Source organism: Hoplias malabaricus, chromosome 13 (assembly GCF_029633855.1).
Source record: "Hoplias malabaricus isolate fHopMal1 chromosome 13, fHopMal1.hap1, whole genome shotgun sequence".
NCBI classification, from domain to species: Eukaryota; Metazoa; Chordata; class Actinopteri; order Characiformes; family Erythrinidae; genus Hoplias; species Hoplias malabaricus.
In genome coordinates this window covers 21,582,216-21,600,911 of record NC_089812.1, presented here as the reverse complement: position 1 = coordinate 21,600,911, position 18,696 = coordinate 21,582,216, and the positions used below count along the sequence as shown (strand labels likewise).

Here is an 18,696-nt window from a genome sequence, read left to right as displayed (position 1 = left end):
AAACAAAAGCAAGCTGTCATTCAGCATCTATACTTGACTTCATTAAAGTGTCTGTGGCTGCCATCAAACCCTCTGCAATGTTGAAAAATGTAGTGTGAAAAAAATCTAAATAATCAAAAAAGTTTCACAGCATATCAGAGAAAATGCAAAATACAACCAAACTGTCTCCTGAAAGATTAGACAAAGTGGTCCACGTTGTTCCCATCGGCTGGAGCTCAGTGGTTCAAATGCAAGTGATGTCTCAGCCATCTGAGACTGGGAGTCCTAGAGAGCCCAATTGGCCTCGCTCTCTGGGAAGGTAGGATGACCCCCCTCCTCATCAGTGCTAGCAAAGGATGTCCCTCTGCTGTTGTGACAGATCTGGACAGTTTGCATTCTCCTGAGATGCAATAAACTGTTCAGTGAATTTTCATCAGCAGGAGTTTCAAAAGAAGCACAGGGTCATCCTCATGTGCCTCTGAGGGAGCACGTATTCGCCTCCATCTTTTCAAGGCGGGTGGCACTGTCAGCCCCTTCCTAACTAAAGAACTTTGCATCTTAAACCAGTTCTGTTCAAGGTTCCTGGAACGCTGGTTTTATCCGGTGAACTGCCCACACCACCTCTTACACCATCTTGGTTTTGATGGGAACCAAGGATATGTGAGAAAAGCAGAAAAATGTACCCAACACACATCAAGTCACGCTGACCACAGCCACAGAAAACACACACACATGCGGCATTTTCCTGTTTTATATCCTTATACTTTCTTTCCAAATCAGAAACCCGTGTTATTTCCTGTTTTCCTTTTCACTATTTCAGAACGAAACATTACGCAGACTCATCTGGCTCGCTGGTGTTTTACCCACAACAACATAGTGGAGAATATAACACAATTTCAATGACCCTGTCGTTTCACTGCTCCATAATGCTTTATTTGAGGCTCTGAGCTCTTTCTGGAACTTCTTTATCTCAACATGTACGCAGATGCTGTCACAGTTCACGCTGAAGGACCTACTATTCTTTTGGGTCCAGTTCTCTGGTTCAGGAACCAATTTATTTAGGTGGAAATCCATCCAAATTAGTTCTGCAAACGGGAGCCAAACTGGTTCCTAGTTGGTGGAAAAGGTGTGTGTTTGGAGGAGAAATTGAACTGAAGATGACTAATAACCAAAAAGAAAATGACTTTACATGAATTAATTCATAAAAACAGGAGTGTAAGAGGACTGGAGTATAAGACTCTGTTTTTAGGAGAGCTGGTGTTTGGAGTGGGAGTGGTTTAGGGGCTTTTAGGGGCTGCATGCAGAATAAATTCAAGGCAGCTGAAACAAGCAAAACAAACAAAGGCAGGGATGTTCTTGGAAGAGGAAAAGTCTGAATTGGAGCTCACACGGTATGAACAGTGTCACTGACATTGATAGGAAGGTGTTGAAAAAGTTTGTTATTTAACTGCTGCGAAAATACACACCAACATTTAAACAAAGTTTACTGGAAGATGTGCTTTTTCAAGTTTAAGTTTTATAAACCTAGACAATAAATATATATATATAAAAAAGTGTTAAATAATATCAAATGTCTTAAATGCCCTTGTTTTATTGTCTTAAAGGGCACATACACATATAAATAGTGAATGTGTTTATCTGATACACACTCTGTGAAATAAAACAACACAGTCGGCGCTTTGTGATCTTAGCCTAAGTTTGGAAACGAGTCCTTCTGGTTAAGTGCTGTGTACAAATAGAGTGCAGGCACTACAGAGTTGTCCCGCCCCATCGCCTGACTCTCTCCAATCACAGTGATGGACATGCGCTTATGTGAGTACACTTAAACTGAGAAAAACAGATTAAATATCTCAAAAAAAAAAGAGGATTATGTGGTTATATGAGTGTGAACGAGAGTCTCTCACCATGTTATTTTGTCTCTGCTGGTCCTCCATCATTGTGACCTGACTAACCGGAGCCATGCCCACCACCACAGACTTCAGGCAGAGAGAATGGGGTTGGGGTGGTGAAGAAAAAGAGCAGAAAAGGAAAAGGAAAAGAAGGAAAAACAGAAGGTGAGAGGGGAAGTGTAGGGGGACAGAACAGCATGCGGTTTTCAGATTGAAATGCATTCTGAGCAGTGTGAAGACTCAGCAGTGCAGAAAAGTGCCCACAGTATGTGTGCGCAGACACACACAAACACGGGCTGCTGATTGGTTACCTGCTGCTGGACATTGCCGTGGGTGACTGGGATTGGACCTGGCGGCCTGTTGAGGAAGTTCTGATTGGGCGGGACCTGACCGGGCTGCATCTGACCCGCTGCCCCTATCTGAGGACAGAAGAAATTCAAGTCAGTGGATGTATTTTGGTTAAAATAATCTAAAAATTTTAAATAAACCTGCTTTAAATGTCATTGTACGGCTTTAAAATAAACTGTGTCTCTGCTATAACTTATTTATGGCTCACACTTGGGTTGGGTGGTATACCATAGTATCTTAAAATGAGGGCGTGGGCGTGTGTTGTGTGTCAAACTTCGGTTCTGTGTCAGCTAAAATGATCATGTGCCTTTAAGGGGGGCGCAGTGGGAGCTCAATGACTGTTGACGCGTTCTTAAAACGGGTGGAGACAAACACAAGCCCAAACACAGCTGTAAGTTTAGCGGTGAGTTTGAGTTAAAAGAGAGAGGAAGAAAGCTGTGAACAGGTAATTGTCAGAAAATCCTTCACTTGACTTTGCGCTCACAGGTATATGGCTTTATCCACTAAATGTGTGTGTGTTGAGCCTCAATTCGCTGAAAAATCTGCTGTGCTGTGCTAAACCACAAGGTCCCGTTAGCGCAAGCTGTGCTTCTAAACAGTGTACACCATCTTATTTAGCATATTTTTGAACTTTTCTGTTCCTTCAGCACCAGTTGCTGAAATGTGCTCTCACAGAAACATGTGTCGGTGCACACTATCGGGATGTGTTTAGCTAAATTCACTTCACTTTGTGCTCAAAGATATGAGGCTCAGCGCAGCCTGCCAGAGCACCCCCTCCTCACGGTAATACCGTATACGGCAATAATATTTTGAGATGGTATTACGGTGTGAGAAATGTGGATACTGCCCATCCGTAGGTCACACACACACACACACACACACCCAGAGCAGGTTAGGTGCCTTGCTCATTGTGGATGTTGAGAGAGGAGAAAGTACTGTTCCTTCCCTCCCTCTGACCCCAAACGTTAAAGCCAGGCGAGGGAATAAAACTTGTGACTCAAGCCCTTTTCTCTAACCCCAGATGCCTCATGTGTGCATGTGTATTTAGGATGAAAAGTAAATAAATCTCATTTGATCAATTCACTGTAAATAATTAGGAAATTAGGAAACAAAATGTAACCTTCATTTAGGGTAACATTTTTTCATAAAACCACTCTGGACTGAAGAGGCAGACGTATGAGGGTTTTTGTGAAATCCAAAAAGCAATGAACTAAAAAAAGACAGGGCATTTCTGCAGCTTGATTTCTGTATAAAACACATTTCTGTGAACACAGGTTAACATACAATACCATGTTTTTTTCTCTTCCCCATTGTCTTGCGTGATATGGGCACTTCAATATACGTGTTAGTTTCATGCTGTTTTATTATAAGTGTGCGTGTGTGTGTGTGTGTCTCTCACCGTGCGGTGCTGCTGAACTTGTTTGTGGTTGGTGATGACCTGCCGGATGCCGTTAACGAAGCCGCTCTGGTCGTTGGGGATGAGACCCATGAAGATTCGCTTCTTCGAGGAGTAGAGCAGCATGAGAACCCGCACTTCACATGGAGCACTGTGGGGGAAGTGCACACATCCAGCCTACACACACACACACACATACATACATATATATATATATATATATATATATATATATATATATATATATATATATATATATATATGCAGCATATATTACAGATTCAATTCCATGGTTTTCAAAGTGAATGTGAAAACCCTCTCACACCCCAGACACTATTTTAATAATGTGTAATTCCTGAGGAACTCAGCATGATATTCAGATGATTTTCATCCAAAAATGTCAGAAAATCTCCTGAAGAGAGAACTCTGTGCCCTCAAAGTGAAAGTCAAAATGAAGTGAATATCACCTCTTGATGAAAAACAGCTACAAAATATTCAGGTTAAATACTGGCCTCTAGTGGACAACAACGAGAGGCACAGTCTCTGACTGACTTTGTAACCCCTTCATCCTGATCAGCTGTGCCACAGTTCGTCTGAAATCCCATAGTCATTGGGTGTGACATGGGAACACAGCCACACACACACACCTGTGGACAGTTTCACACACTCGCCCATTCACTCCTACCTGTGGACAATGGGTCTGTCCAAAAACACAGTGAGCTGTTGACAAGAGCATTTTACATCATAGTGTGTGCGCTCTCAATACGTAGACTGTCCCAACTGTTAGAAACCTTAAATATGCTGCTAGTCGCTAGCCGTTGAGGGAAGTAAACACAGATGACCATTAGAACACTGCCGACTTAAACAGCCGCCTATGGAGTCAGTGCCTACTTAGGGAGCTCACGAGGGTTTGGGAAAGACCTAATGTCATACACTCACCCAAACAGGGAATCGAAACACAAAGTGCTGCACTGAGGGAAGCGGTGCTACCCACTACACTGACCAACCTTCCTAATGTTCCCCTCATGTAACCCCCCCAGACAGTGGTTAGCCTCAAGCTGGTGAAGCAATGAGTGTGTACGTGTGGATTCACTCACAAAGCCGTTGGCCATGATGCGATAGAGACCCTTCAGAGACTCCACGTCTTTGTTGGTGAAGAGAAACTGAACCATCCGAGAGTTTCTGAACAGAGGACCAAGAGTAGTCTAGAGAGAGAGAGAGAGAGAGAGAGAGAGAGTCTATTTTATACAAGAATAATATACATTTCAATTATATTTCAATGATAAAAATTATGACCATTTCAAGGCTGTATGTTCCCAAAGTCTATAGGGCACAGTATGTACTTTTCTGATGGTAAACACTAGCTATGAATCAGAGCTTTCTAATGAGGACAGACAGAAACGTAAAATCATCAGCTTTCAGTGCGTCTCCAGTTGATTTTCAATTTCACTTTCAGAGAAGACTACAGAGCAGAAATGCCCCACTTTTCTCCTGAGTGTTCAATTAGAGTCCGTTTAAATGTAAAACGCTCTGGCAGAAACTCAGAGTTAGTTATTCTTTGTGCAGAACACCTCCAGCCAAATTCAGCTAAAACTGTATATCATTGACTTCACAGAGCTCATAATCATGAAAGTGCTGCCATTTAAAAACCACCTGCCACAAAAGCCAGCTCACAAAAACACACACAGCGCCGGCTAATAGACTCCAACTGAGCGGCTTAAAGTCGGGCGGGCTTCCCTTCTCCGTCTGAAAGAGAATTCTGGCTGCTGCCTCGCACTTACCAGCAGCTGCTGTGGGATCAGCTGCATGATGAGTTTCTGTGGCCACTGCTCTGCATTTCTGCAGTGAAGAGAAAGATGAGTCACACAAATCATACGTGTATAAAACACACATCTATAACATTTAAATATGTGGGGTGTTCAATAAGATCTCAGTATGAGTATGAAGCAAAACACACATCAAACTTATTATATCTGGATTTTTCTCTATAATCATCCCTGTATACATTTGTTAGATCAAGCAAAGGGATATTTATTCAGATTCGGGGACAGGTAGAAAATCCCTCGGGGCTGTGTCCTTGAGGTAGAGTGGAGTATCCACAGTCACACACAGCACCAGGCTCAATTTCCTCAACACACTTGTGTTACTCAGAATGGTTCAGTTTTCTTAGCAACTGCAACAAAACTAATGATGGAAATGAGCTGATGTTTTCTTCATGTCCTCTCAGACAGACTCAGTTTTTAGAATCATTATGAAATGACCTGCAGGATCTGTAGACGCAGAATTTACCGAACACTCCTCGTATATAAAGAGATACAGTCTGTCTTTACCAGTCAATGCACAGTATAACATTGGAATATACACAGGGAAACATAACAGAGCCATACAAGTTTGTTTTTAATAAAGCTGGTGATATATTGGTTAGAAGAGTATCAGTAAAAACGTTAATTCAGTTAGATCTCTCTTCACTGGAAAAATAAGATCTGTGCTCTTTTTCTATTCGTCATTGATCTGGTAGTGAACTGTCCAACTGAAGCCAACAACTACTTAGCAATTTCTTTATTTTTTTAAATAAAGAAGAGAGAGAAAGTCACCCCTTACTGTCACAGCACCAATAAAATCATCAAAACATTAACTATAAAGGATATGATACTAATTTATACGTTTGCAGTTATTACTTTGTAAAATGCACTAATGTTAATGTATGCCTCTAAAGCAGAGGGATGTAAACCGAAGGGGCACCCAAAAAAATGCAGGGGGTGTAGAGGTGAGATTGCAAAAATAAAAATAAAAATAGATAATTAAATGACTGTCATAAACCAGTCTTTAATTCCATACTCTGACATTTCCTTCTTTTCCACTAAATGAAAATATTAGTGAATCCCTCTGTAAAACAAAGCAGTCACTAAAGCATTTCATCTCTTCAATAGGCTGTACTTCTCCATTTAAACATAGTCTCATTCATACAAACGGTTTATCTCCAATTCCAAGGCTTGATAAGCCAGCAGTGCTACCAGAAAGAGGATATGGCTGATACAGGGAAAGGTTTTTCCTTGGAAGGGTTCAATTAAATTGTTAATGGCTGTGGTTATGGTTTCAGAAGAAAGCAGAAACAAAATAAAAAGCTGATGGTGAGACGGTGAAGAGTTGAATGTACAACAGCAGGACCTCTGCTAGACTGCTCAAAAACACGGGCTACTTGACCAAGACGTGCATTTAAAGTCTGATAGAGACAGGCTCTGCTTCTAAACCATCCATATACACCACAAACATCAAGACTTACCGTCTGGTTCTCTTTTCCCTTTAACATATTAATTCACTACTGGAGTGGGAATTGATTTTAAATTAAATTTTCTACAGTTACAGTTCTACAGATTATTTATTTACATCTGTCATTGACCCACGGTCATTTCAGGGCACAGCCATCAGTTCACTGCACTCGATTTTAAAGCTAGTTTAAAAATATTATGATTGACAAGAGGTGATGCCATGTTGCTTTCAGTTCCTGGCAGTTTTCCTGTGGCTTTTTTATTGTTCATATCAATATAAGAATTATATCGTATCGACCAAAATTAAGAAATATATTGTGATACCAATTTTGGCCGTATCGTCCAGCTCTACAACAAGTAATTATAGTTTATTTATTTGTTCTTGTTTTAGTAACAGTTCTCATTATCTGTAACAGCCCTGGAAGCCAGCAAAGGAGCCAATGGCACAGAGTGATGTCAAGGAAAGCAGTGTATTATGGGTAATGTAGTTGCACTCACAGGTTCTCTCCTTGGTTGACTTGCACTTGGCAGGGCAGCGAGCGGGTGAGTTTAGTGTTGGAGTCCATGGAGGATGCTTTGGGCTTCTGTGGTGATTTATGAAGAGGGAGAGAGAGGGCAGGGAGGCCAAAAACACAAGTAGAGGTTAAAACACACACAAGCACACACACACACACACACACTGAACAGGGCTCTCTGACAGAGATATATGATTCGGCTCCAGGCGGCTCATCTTCACGGTCTTAGTGTGAACTTTCCGGAACAAGAGAGACGAAAGAGATGGACATCACAATCCAGATCAACAGTCCATCACAACCCACAAGGCAAAACAAACAAAATGCAGCCCTAAATCTCTGACCAACTACAGCTCTTCAAAAAATGAAAACTATAAAACAACTTCTTTGTTTCTACATTCACTCTCCATTCTCTCAGCTCCACTGTCCATACATGAACAGTTTGTCGTTCTATTACAGTTTAAAACTCCAGCAGCACTGCTGTGTCTGATCCACTCGCACCAGCACAACACACACTAACACACCACCACCAGATCAGTGTCACTGCAGCACTGAGAACAATCCACCACCACATCACACCTGCTCTGTGGTGATCTACGAAGAATGGGCTGAAAGGGGGATAAGAAAGTATGCGAAGCAACAGATCTGCAATAGTACAACCACAAAGTGCTCCTGTGTGGTCAGTGGAGCTGAGAGAATAGACAGTGGGTTTAGAAACAAGGGGGTCATTTTAATGATTTGGCCGATGGGTGTAAACATGAACACAGTTGCACTATATATCCAGATGTTTGTGCAGATAAATTCTCAACAAATAAAACCTGACCAACAGAACGGGACACTCCGGAACAGACGCGCCACGTGAGATTAAAGTAAGTGAGCTTAATGCCAAGCATCAGCTAGAACGGTATCTCTCAGGGTTGCCATCAAAGTCTCACAGAAATGGACTAAGAAGAATAATACAGCGAAGGAGGAGCACACATCCAGATGGCCACAGAAAGTATTGCAGATGAATGTCAGTCTAACTCCCAGCTCCTCTTCCTCACCCTAATCAATAACAAATAAATCAGCGATCAATAACTGATCAGTCCAGACAGAGGTAGCGATCTCAAGTTTGTTTTAGGTTCAGATCTTTAAACCAGAGCCCAGCTGATGCCGCTCAGTGACACAGTGAAGCATGTTCAGTCCCTCTCCTCCAGATGGTGACGAGGTGACCGGCCACAGCAATGGCCTGTTAGTGTGCTGGCTCGTAAAATCACCGTCCAGATGGCGATAATGACCACCGTGCGTGGTGTGTTTATGTGTATGTATTTCCTAATCATTTGTGTTGTGGTGTCAGAGATTGTGTCAGTAGCTGTTTGTGTTGGAGAATGATCCCTCAGCCTCCAGACACAGTCCTGCATGACCCCCTCCTGGACAGACTGTGGTCAGTACATCACCAGAGAGACACAGTCTCTCAAATCAAAGACAAAGAAGTAGAGTAGGGATGATCTGATTGGCATATGAGGATGATACAGACTGATATCTACAGCAAATGTGTGAGATTTTTATTTTTTGCCACTGCAGACATCTGTAGTGATTTGTGGAGTGCTACATAGAAGCTCTGATATATACATCACAAAAAAGCTTGAACCAATCACAGGCCAATTCCGAGGGAACGTTAAGACTGCTTTCTGATTGGTAGTTGCTGGCCCGTGTCACTGCTCATTTGCATAATTGTGCAGAGTTGAGCTTTGCCCACTTCACATTGCTCAATGTCGCCCAGTGTGAATGAATGACTTCTGGTCACCGTGTCGCTTTTGTCTCTTACGGTGTGCATGCACAGTATGCCAACACTTTATATTCTCAGAGACCTTACTCTACATCCATTAGTCTTCATTCATACTTCTCTTTCTTTATATGTTTTGCTCCAATGTCAACCTTAGGAGGATGGGTCCCTGTTTCCTTACTACTGTCACCTCTGTGACCCTCATTTGTTGCTTGGACTGAAATCTGTAAATCTGCAGTGTTTTGTCTTCAAATAAAATTAAATGTAATTATTAATATTATAGTAGATACTTATTTTACTTTCGTCATGTCTTCTGCTCAGTCTGTTCACACAGAAGACTTTATATCCCGTTTGCCAGAAGCAGAGAGGGCAAGGTTTGGAAATAAGAGGCAAGGGGGACAATTACAATTTGAGTAACTTTGCATTCTTGATGTGTGTTGAGGTTTATGATTATTGTATGCCATTTTAATAGTTTCTTTGGCAGAACAACACCTTAGAAAACATTTCCAAATTTCTTAATCTAAGGCAGGCACAATTACAGTACCCATAAAGCCCTATTATACACTGATCTTTAATTAAAGTTACTTCACTTCACTCTGCTCTGTTTGCAAACCTAAATAGAAACAGTTGCTTTTCCGCAGTTACACTGCCTTGGTTAAAGTGGTCGAACATAACATTTTTACACTTACATTGCCTTTGTCACAGGACTTAATGTTTAATGTGTGCAAAGAGCAAATTATTCTGTACACTGAAATAGATTCTCACCTCCTGCCACTCCAGAACGCCACTCCATGCCACAACTTTATTGGGCACTCCCTGCTGCCCACCGATGGGATTTGCTGGTGAAGAAGAAACACCAGGCTAAAAAAAAGAAAGAAAAAACAAAACCATTATAAATTTCATAAAATAAATGTGTAAACATATGTAACAGAAGAACAAGGAAAACCCTAACAGTAAAGGCTCACTTCGGCTCCCTTCACGAACAAAAATGAAGACCATTGCCCACATATTTATGCATCCCTTACATTGCAAGGGTTTGTTAAGTAGTACCACTAGTGGGAACAGCTCAGACTCTACAGTTTCTGACAACAACAAACACAGAGGCAGTGCACTAAAGTCATTAAATACACTGATGTGTGGACAGAGAAATCTTCTCACTAATAAAAATGAGAGAAATTGATAGCGAAAGTCATATTCAGGGCTTTCGGATGTCTGCCAGGGGTCCCATAATCTGCTCCACTGAGAGACTTCCCAGATTAAGCAAAGAAACTAGCACCAATTCATGTCCTGCTCATTTGTACTGTATTGGCTGCATGGTCCCCAAGATGTCCAGTGCTGCTGCTCTGTTGTGTCTGCATCAGTTAGCTTTCAGAAAATGTGTGGAGAAAATGAATGCCGCACATGAACAGAAGGCTCCATCTGTATCAGTACACATAATAACATTGAGCAGATATGAGCCTCATAACATATGACTTATGATGGACCAAATAGTAAATGAAATATAATTTGACTTCTTATAAATTTAGGAATATCATGAAGTTCCTGCCCCTGTGCTGAAGTGTTGTTAACATCTAATGACTAGAACAATTTTAAAAACAATTCTAAATCATAGGAACATAACGGAACTGAACCGAGAAATCATTCCCTTAAGAGTTGTAACTGAATACTTGTGATGTCACAGCGTCACCCTCCTGCTCACCATGCCTTGCTGAGCGGAGGGTGGAGCCTGTTGATTGCCCGATTGTTGCTGCTGGGGAGGCTGAGGAGCCTGCTGATTGGCAGTGGGCTGGCCAGGGGGCGGTACTTGTGAGGGTTGCTGTTGCTGCTGAGGCGGGGCTTGTTGTTGTTGTAGCAAAGGTGTGGAGACGGTGGTGACGGTGGAGAGACTGGGCTGATTGGGAGAGGTTAATTTAACTGAAGGAGTGAAGGGTGGCCCTGGATTCACCATCCCTGGGACTGACAGACACACAATAAAAATGTCTGTCTTAATAAAAGATGAATACACAAATGAATGAATGAATGAATGAATGAATCATAGAGCTAGGAAATAAATGATGAAAAAAATAATGGAAATAATACTTAAAGGAAATAAATAAATCTTTAAATAATAATTTTGTTAGCTTTTAAATTCCACACAAAAAAAGTTAATTTAATAATTTAAAAAAAGCATCAATAACTTGTTATTGTAGTAAACAATGAAATTATTACGACTTACATTAATTGATAATTTGATATATAACTAAATAAATGTGACACCTCCTAAAAATAAACCAATTTTCTTTATTCCAAGCCACGCAGGTTTTAAGGTTATGTTACAACACATTTATTTAAATGTAATATAATGTACATTTTAGCTTTTACAGCTCAGATTACAGGCTAAAAACCTGTTACTTATTGCTGTTTTCTTGTGCTGTTGGTCACAGTGTGTTTTTCCAGCTTATATCACACCAGTTTTGATCCACAGTTTCTCTGGAGCCTGTAAACGTCAGCAGCTCTGACCAGATGCTCTGTGTTGACTGAGATTTCACAGCTGTTTTAACAGCTTTTCCCATTTGAATTGTTTCATCTTCTGCTCACTAACGCTTATTCCCTGCATGTGGGAGGATTTCAGAGTGAAGGACAGAGTTAGCTGTCCTTCACTCTGTGAAAAGTTACTGTTTTGGAGATTCATGTTTGTCTTTGGACAGCAATGATATGTATTCATCATCAGACTTGAATACTAGTGGTAAGGCAGGGGGTGTAGCAGAGTCAGGAGGTCCATGCTGAGGATACATGGACAGTGTCTCATCATAACTGTAAATGGCTTCAGAGGCTGACTGTTTGTTTTGTGCTGGAAGACTCAAAGGATACAAGTGAAATGTATCATTTCTGAAACGGATCTCATGGTTAATTCAAATGAAAACACAACCAGGAGCTAAAGAAGACACAGAGTGGACTCACAGCGACTCTTCTGATTATTTGCTGCTTCCACAGCCATCGCTGCTGCAGCTGCTGCTGCATTTAGAGACGGCTGAGCCTGAGAAACAGAGTGAGACAGAGAGAGAAAACACAAAATCTCAGACAGTTGTGACTTTGAAACATGAAGAATGAAAACCAATAAACATCACAGAAATACCTGGTATGGGTGAGTGTTGCTGATTTGTGGACCCTGAGGTGCAGCACCAATGGGAGGAGGCTGAGTGACTGGCATGGACTGTGGGGGTAAGACAGGTTTAAGGGGAACTGGACCAGAACCTCCTCCAGGGGCCACTACAAACAGAAAAACACAAGTGAATTATGAATGAACATGGAATTATTCATTATTATTTTACAATAGACCAAAATGGATATATCTCTTTTCTCACTGTTCTCTTTTGTTATCTTCATTAACAGGTTTATTCACTCTTTCCTTTTCTGCAGAGCTGTTTCTCCTCTTTTTTTAGCTAATTTTTCGGTTTTATGTTCTTTTCTCATTTCTCCTTATTATTTTTTTAACTCTTTTATTCTCTTTTCTGTTGTTGTTCTCTTTTCAGAAACAACTGTCTGAGATGCCGCACTGGCCACAAATCTATGAAGATGGGCTGCTGTGGCTTTAATTACTGAGAATTCAGCAGCATTACCATTGTTCAGCCTGAAGAAATCTGGAAAATGGTGTTCCCCAAGCTCTGCCAACCTACAGCGGCACCTAGGCCCCCTGCTGGCTATGGAAGGGCGTGTCATGCAGATATTTTGCAAGGTTTATGTTGATGAGCTTGTACATACACGAAGAGCAGCCAAGGCAATAAAACCTTACATGCTCTAAGTCCATTTAATCTTTGTCACTTTTAGTCAAAATCTGCAGCTAAAAACAGAACTGGACGATACCACCAAAACGTATATCATAATATATTTCTTAATTTCGGTCGATACGATATAATTCTGATATGGACGTGAACAGTATAAAACCCACTGAAAAACTACCAAGAACAAACCAGAAACATGACATCACTGTCAAACATAAACCTACTGGCTTTGTCAATTTTAATATTTTTAATCTAGATTTTAAAGCGAGTGACGACAGTGCCCTGTAATGAACAACGGGTGTAAATAATGTGTAATAATATGTTTAAAAATCATATCATTGCTATTGAAAAATATATTGAATTATTGTCCAGCCCTTGCTGAAAACCAAAAATTTTAGAGCATTTTCATCAGCCAGTTTTTGGATGCAACCTCCAAACACATTCACATTCACACACACACTCTGATTTTCTGACTGGTCTATTACCCGGGAGAGCAATCCCACGGATAAGCACCATGTGAAATGGATCTTGGCTGTAGTCCGGATGACCTGATTCAGCTGCTGATCCGACCGGAGAGGCACGCTCAAACAGAGCCCTCAGAGCTGGGAGCTTCCGAGGAGCAACCACTGAGAAATTGATTCCTCTCTGCAGAACAACAGAATGTTTGTTACAGATAGATAGATACATACACAGAAATATGTTAATCACACTGGACGTTTCAGAATAATAGCAGCTGCACTCGTTAGGAATCATTTACAGTAGACTTAACACCATAGGGTACAACTGTGTGCTTCAAAGCACATGAACATCAAATCAGTTTAAGTAACTACAGTAAGCATCAGCACAGTGGACCTTAAGGAAGAACAATTCACCAACTAACAGTAGTGTATACAAACGTTTAGATATAGAGTGTATCATACGCTGCTTAGTTAACTACTTAAGACAGAGTTAAGACAGAGGCAGGAAAAGACAGTGAGAAGAGTAAATGAGTGACAGGGTGTCTCACATCTCGTATGATCTGGACGAGGCTGTCCGTGTTGCAGCCGGTGTAACTAACGCTCTCCACAGCTGGCAGCAGGTACGGAGGAGAGTTACACAGCAGAACACACACCTTATGAGTCTGACCACTGCAAACACAGAAATAGCAGGTTGAAAACGCCCCTTGGGCTTTGTTCAACACTTATTGCTCAGTGTTGCTGCTTTTATTTTGGAAATGGATCTGTCCCCGACTTCATGGTTTACAATGTAGGAGACTAGAAATGGGCTCCCAAGTGGCTCAGCAGCCTATGACTCAGCAGATGCCTCAAGAATTCACACAGCATGGTGCCAGCTAGGAGCAGGCAATAGTTGGCTGATATGATGGAATTGGGCAGTGAGTGCTCCCCTCTATTGGGCTGTCCAGTGAGAACAAGTGGTGCAAAAAAAGAAGTGGTGGCTGAGATCACACCTCTGAGAGGAACCACCTGCTTTTTCTCACCCTCCCAGTGTTGGTGGCATTGAGAGAGATATGCCAAAAGATATTGTGAAGGGACCCCCGAACACTCCAATGGTTTTAAACTGTTTCCGTATTTAATGCAGGAACAACACTCACATTTGCTCCCTCATTTTCTTAAAGTCGTCAAAGAGTTGCAGAGCCACTGCCAGACCTTCAGCAATTAAACTGCAGCTCTCCGCTCCACCGCCCATAAACCTGAGAACAGAGCACAGCCCCCAGTTATGTTTTACAACACTGCTTCTCATTTTTATACTCTTTTAATAAACTGATTTAAAAAAATGGATTTAAGCATGACAGCAAATGCTGACAATCCCGAGTGACAAATTCACATTTATATAGATTTTATACATATATTTATATAGATTTATTCTCTAAATAAACTTTAGAGAATAAACTTTTTTTTTAAATTTATTCTCCATAGGTTGGGGTCTTCCACTTGGGGCAGTATACTGTATTGATACATAGGCCAGTAGGGTTCTGTTTCATAATATGAAGAACTATGACTGGAGAATTTTTTTATTGCTCTGTTAGGCATATTTAAAGCCTGCAGCTTCTTTAGTGACAGCTTATATTAACGACTTACTGGATGCTGTCAATCCATGACACAAACTCGAAGGCCGAGCTGGTGGGAGCGTGGCACTGGACGTAGGATTCTGGAGCACAGTCCACTGTGTTGAACACGACCAGTCCATACTGAGTTCCACCATACTGACGCCCAAAACAAACAGTTCACTTTAGTATTGGGACAGTGATGTCTTTGGAATAGCAATGATTCGCAACATAAACGGTTTAAACAATCCCAAACTCACATCTCCTCCAAAGTCTGTTTCAGCAGGTGGGCCCCCATTAAAATACCTGCAAAAATAACATAAGCAGTTATTAAGATATTGCAAAAAGGGAGCAAAGTTTGCAAATATGGTGACAGAACTCACTCGATAGCTGGCAATATATAGTTCTTCCGCAGGGATTCAAAGTAAGGGCCAAGGTTGGCTGTTCCCTCTATAACGAACACCACATCAGAAACTTGATTGGCCCCAATTTTGGGAGCAGAGTCCATATGGGTCACCATAGCTCTGGAAAATGACAATGATGTTTCAATTTAGAAAAAACCATCTACTATACGTCTGATACACCTTTCGGTATCTTCTGAGCGTTTCTTATTTGCATCTTTCATTGAAAATTTTCATTGAAATTTTATTGTTCGATGATATTGAAAATGTCTTAATAAAAATACAAATAAAAACGAATAATACATAGAAAATGTGTGAAGTAGTGCATGAATAAGGTTTTATCACTATTATTATCTCTTCTATAATTTAAGATATCCTGACAGACTAAGGGCAATAGTTTTTTAAAGCAACACTCGACTGCACCTAACTGGATCAAAACACCAAACTACGTAATAAATAAGCATATTCGCAATAAAACCGATGTCTAAAAGGACAGGTAATAATCCAGCAACGGAAATAAACTGACGAAATAAAGAAATTATCCACTGTGCTTTGAAATTCAGTAAATGTTGGCACCGAACGCGTCAACTTTTTATTGGAACTTTTCCGTTCCACCTTAAACAGTACCGCACCTACTGCAGGCCGCTGTAGAATTTAAGGTGGAAAGAATCATTTCACCAAGAAGCCCATTTCAGCTCCGTTTTCGTGTTTAAAATGCAGCTTACCCGCGGCTGCTGTTAACACCACAGCCGAACGCAGCCCTTTAATAAGGTTTTCGGGTCAGGTTTAGAGTGTACTTTACACTCGGATGTGTTTAATCCTCATCTTAATTCAGGTTTTTATTCTGAACTCTTGCGCTCCGCAACCACAACAGTTACAGATTCCACTCGGCTATCGACACAGCGGACTGGAAGGGGTAGAAAAAGGCAGGGCAGGGAGAGAGAGTCTATAACCGAGCGACTAAATGATCGATGATGTTTACAGCGGTTTATTGACTCAAGTACGGAGTCCTGCTGTGGACATGCCTTCAAAACACAGGCGTGGGAACGATTTAATAAGGAAGGAGGAAGACATATTTAATGCGTGGGAACGAGATACATATAACATTGTTCCCACGCATTTAATATCTCAACCTAATTAGCTTAAATGAAAACTAGTTAAGATTTGGTACTTTTGCTCCAGGGCTCTCCCCACATTTGCGTAATTCACATTTACAGCATTGTCCTGAAATCAAGGGGGAAGTGGTCGTTTCCTACCCTTTCCCAAAAGCTATCACTACATAATGCAGTTTCTTCAGTGCTGCGCCCAAAGTATCAGTGACAGAGACTCTATTTTCCCTATTACAGCTTAGTGAAGCATCACAGTAATTTTTAAGCTGTTACTTAGAGGTAAAAATTTGACTTAGTGTTCCTTTATGTCATTTCCATGACTTATTATGTTGTTCTCACCCCACCACTCTTCATTAAGTCATTCCTTCATTTTGAGATTATACTAGCATATCACTCTATTAAAAAAATAAATAAAATTATTACACAAAATCTGTACCCACCATTTAGTAATACATGCTCTCAGTTTATAACTGTGCCCTCAGTTTAATCTGTTAGCTAACTATATTGCAAACCATTCATATGTGTGTGTGTGTGTGTGTGTGTGATAGATAGATGTTTGGTGAGATTGTATCCAGCAGTTAAATATATCCCTAGTTACAAGACTACAAGCTCTCTGGGCTGTTAAAGTAAGTGATGGTAGGATTTGTTAATATATAAGAAATAATAAATATAAAAACATAAATCATCCAATTTTAAACTATTTTGTACAAATCCATGATCATGTTTCGCTAAACTGAGGGTAATGTTTACAAAGTTGAGAGTACGATTTTGCTAAATGGAGGCTACAGATTACTAAACCATCCTATACACAGAAAATTCTACAAAATTCTTTCAGTTTCTTTGAAATTTCGGAATATAATATGAATCAGTGGAACTCTTTCTTAATTTGGGGACACAGGTGCTTTTTGTGCTTCTACAATTTACAAGTCTTTCTCTAACTGTATTTTTTTTTTTTTTTTTTTTTAATGATTGACATCCTGAGTTGAGCTGTGGATAAATCAAAACAGACAGTAATTCCAAAACACAAAATCTCAGCTCAGGAAAACATTCTGTTGATTCTGAAAGACATCAGTGAACAGTAGGGGTCAGCACAGTCACATGAAAATAAATACAGCAGTGTGTGTGTGTGTGTGTGTGTGTGTGCGTGTGTGTGTGTGTGTGTGTGTGTGTGTGTTTCAGGAATGCTTTAAAATGCAAAGGTTATTTCTCAGGTTATTTTTAATGACATTAATCTTTTAAATAGCCTCCTGTACATGGATCAGCGATAACATTATGACCACCTCCAGGTTTTTTCACTCATTGTCCATTCTCTCAGCTCCACTGTCCACACAGGAACATTTTGTAGTACAATTACAGACTGTTGGTTTTTATACTTTGTTTGCCCCTTTCACCCTGATATTCACTGGTTTCCTACCCTTCTCCAAAAGTTACTTAGTGCAGTTTCTGCCGTGCTGATTCTGGAGTAGCAACGACAGAGGCACTGTTCTCCCTGTTACAAATTAGTGCACTGTCATAATGAGTTTGAAAATGTAATGTTAAGTTAAAAATACAACCTAGCCTTGCTTTGATGATGCAAAAATGTTGAGAAATGTGTGGAGTTCTCCTTTAAGGTCTTGTTTTGTAGTGGGCTGACTGCCACTCTGTAGCTCATTCTATTTTGTTTATCAGTGGGTGAACAGAGAGCGCTCCTGCAGTGACCTCACTGAGAATAAAGGTGTCCAGCTTTAAGCTTGGTGTCCTGAATGTGGGCTTTATTGGCAGTGGTCCGGCTCTGTCCTGCCTCTGAGGAGCAGGCTTTTGTGTGGTGGCACAGATATTTTAGAAATGGGGTCTTCTCCAGCAGCTAAGGACAAGGACACGTGAAAAAGCTTTTACATTTATTTTTCCTCTCCAGGCTTCAGGGTCTAAAGCATTGCATTATGGCTCCTCACTGACTCAGACTAGGGATGTTTGCCCACTCCATCTTTTTTATTTGTGTTGTTAAACGAGCTTCTCTCTAACAGTCCATTTACACTTAGCCTCTAATTTACTGTGAGCCTCAGTAGACCTGGCCTGCCATGTGCTGATCACTTCAGATGTGTTACTACATGAAAACCTTTAGTTTCCCAGTAGATTGTGAAAGATATCTTCAGATTCACATTTAACTGTGCAGCAGCATGAGCTCTGCCTCTCACCAGAGAAACTCAGTCCACAGCTACAGTCCTTTTTCTACTGGATTAAATG

At 40.8% G+C, this 18,696-nt stretch overlaps 1 protein-coding gene across 3 annotated transcripts in view; it reads right to left on the bottom strand.

Annotated features, from left to right (window-relative positions):
- Positions 1-16,308, bottom strand: part of med25 (mediator complex subunit 25) — a 19,391-nt gene extending 3,083 nt beyond the window's left edge. For 2 of the 3 annotated variants that reach the window (XM_066642072.1, XM_066642073.1), the window contains exons 1-17: positions 16,090-16,308; positions 15,347-15,487; positions 15,224-15,269; positions 14,998-15,122; positions 14,511-14,609; positions 13,926-14,046; positions 13,405-13,564; positions 12,274-12,407; positions 12,099-12,174; positions 10,858-11,114; positions 9,924-10,019; positions 7,380-7,465; positions 5,394-5,451; positions 4,710-4,817; positions 3,616-3,789; positions 2,180-2,287; positions 1,884-1,955 (exon numbers count right to left, since the gene is read on the bottom strand). In XM_066642072.1, the coding sequence (XP_066498169.1) occupies positions 1,884-1,955; positions 2,180-2,287; positions 3,616-3,789; positions 4,710-4,817; positions 5,394-5,451; positions 7,380-7,465; positions 9,924-10,019; positions 10,858-11,114; positions 12,099-12,174; positions 12,274-12,407; positions 13,405-13,564; positions 13,926-14,046; positions 14,511-14,609; positions 14,998-15,122; positions 15,224-15,269; positions 15,347-15,483 (1,857 nt within the window). In that variant the 5' untranslated portion in view covers positions 15,484-15,487; positions 16,090-16,308. The remainder of the gene's footprint in view (positions 1-1,883; positions 1,956-2,179; positions 2,288-3,615; positions 3,790-4,709; positions 4,818-5,393; positions 5,452-7,379; positions 7,466-9,923; positions 10,020-10,857; positions 11,115-12,098; positions 12,175-12,273; positions 12,408-13,404; positions 13,565-13,925; positions 14,047-14,510; positions 14,610-14,997; positions 15,123-15,223; positions 15,270-15,346; positions 15,488-16,089) is intronic. The other variant, XM_066642074.1, reaches the window with a different exon arrangement.
- Positions 16,309-18,696: the final 2,388 nt, after the last annotated feature.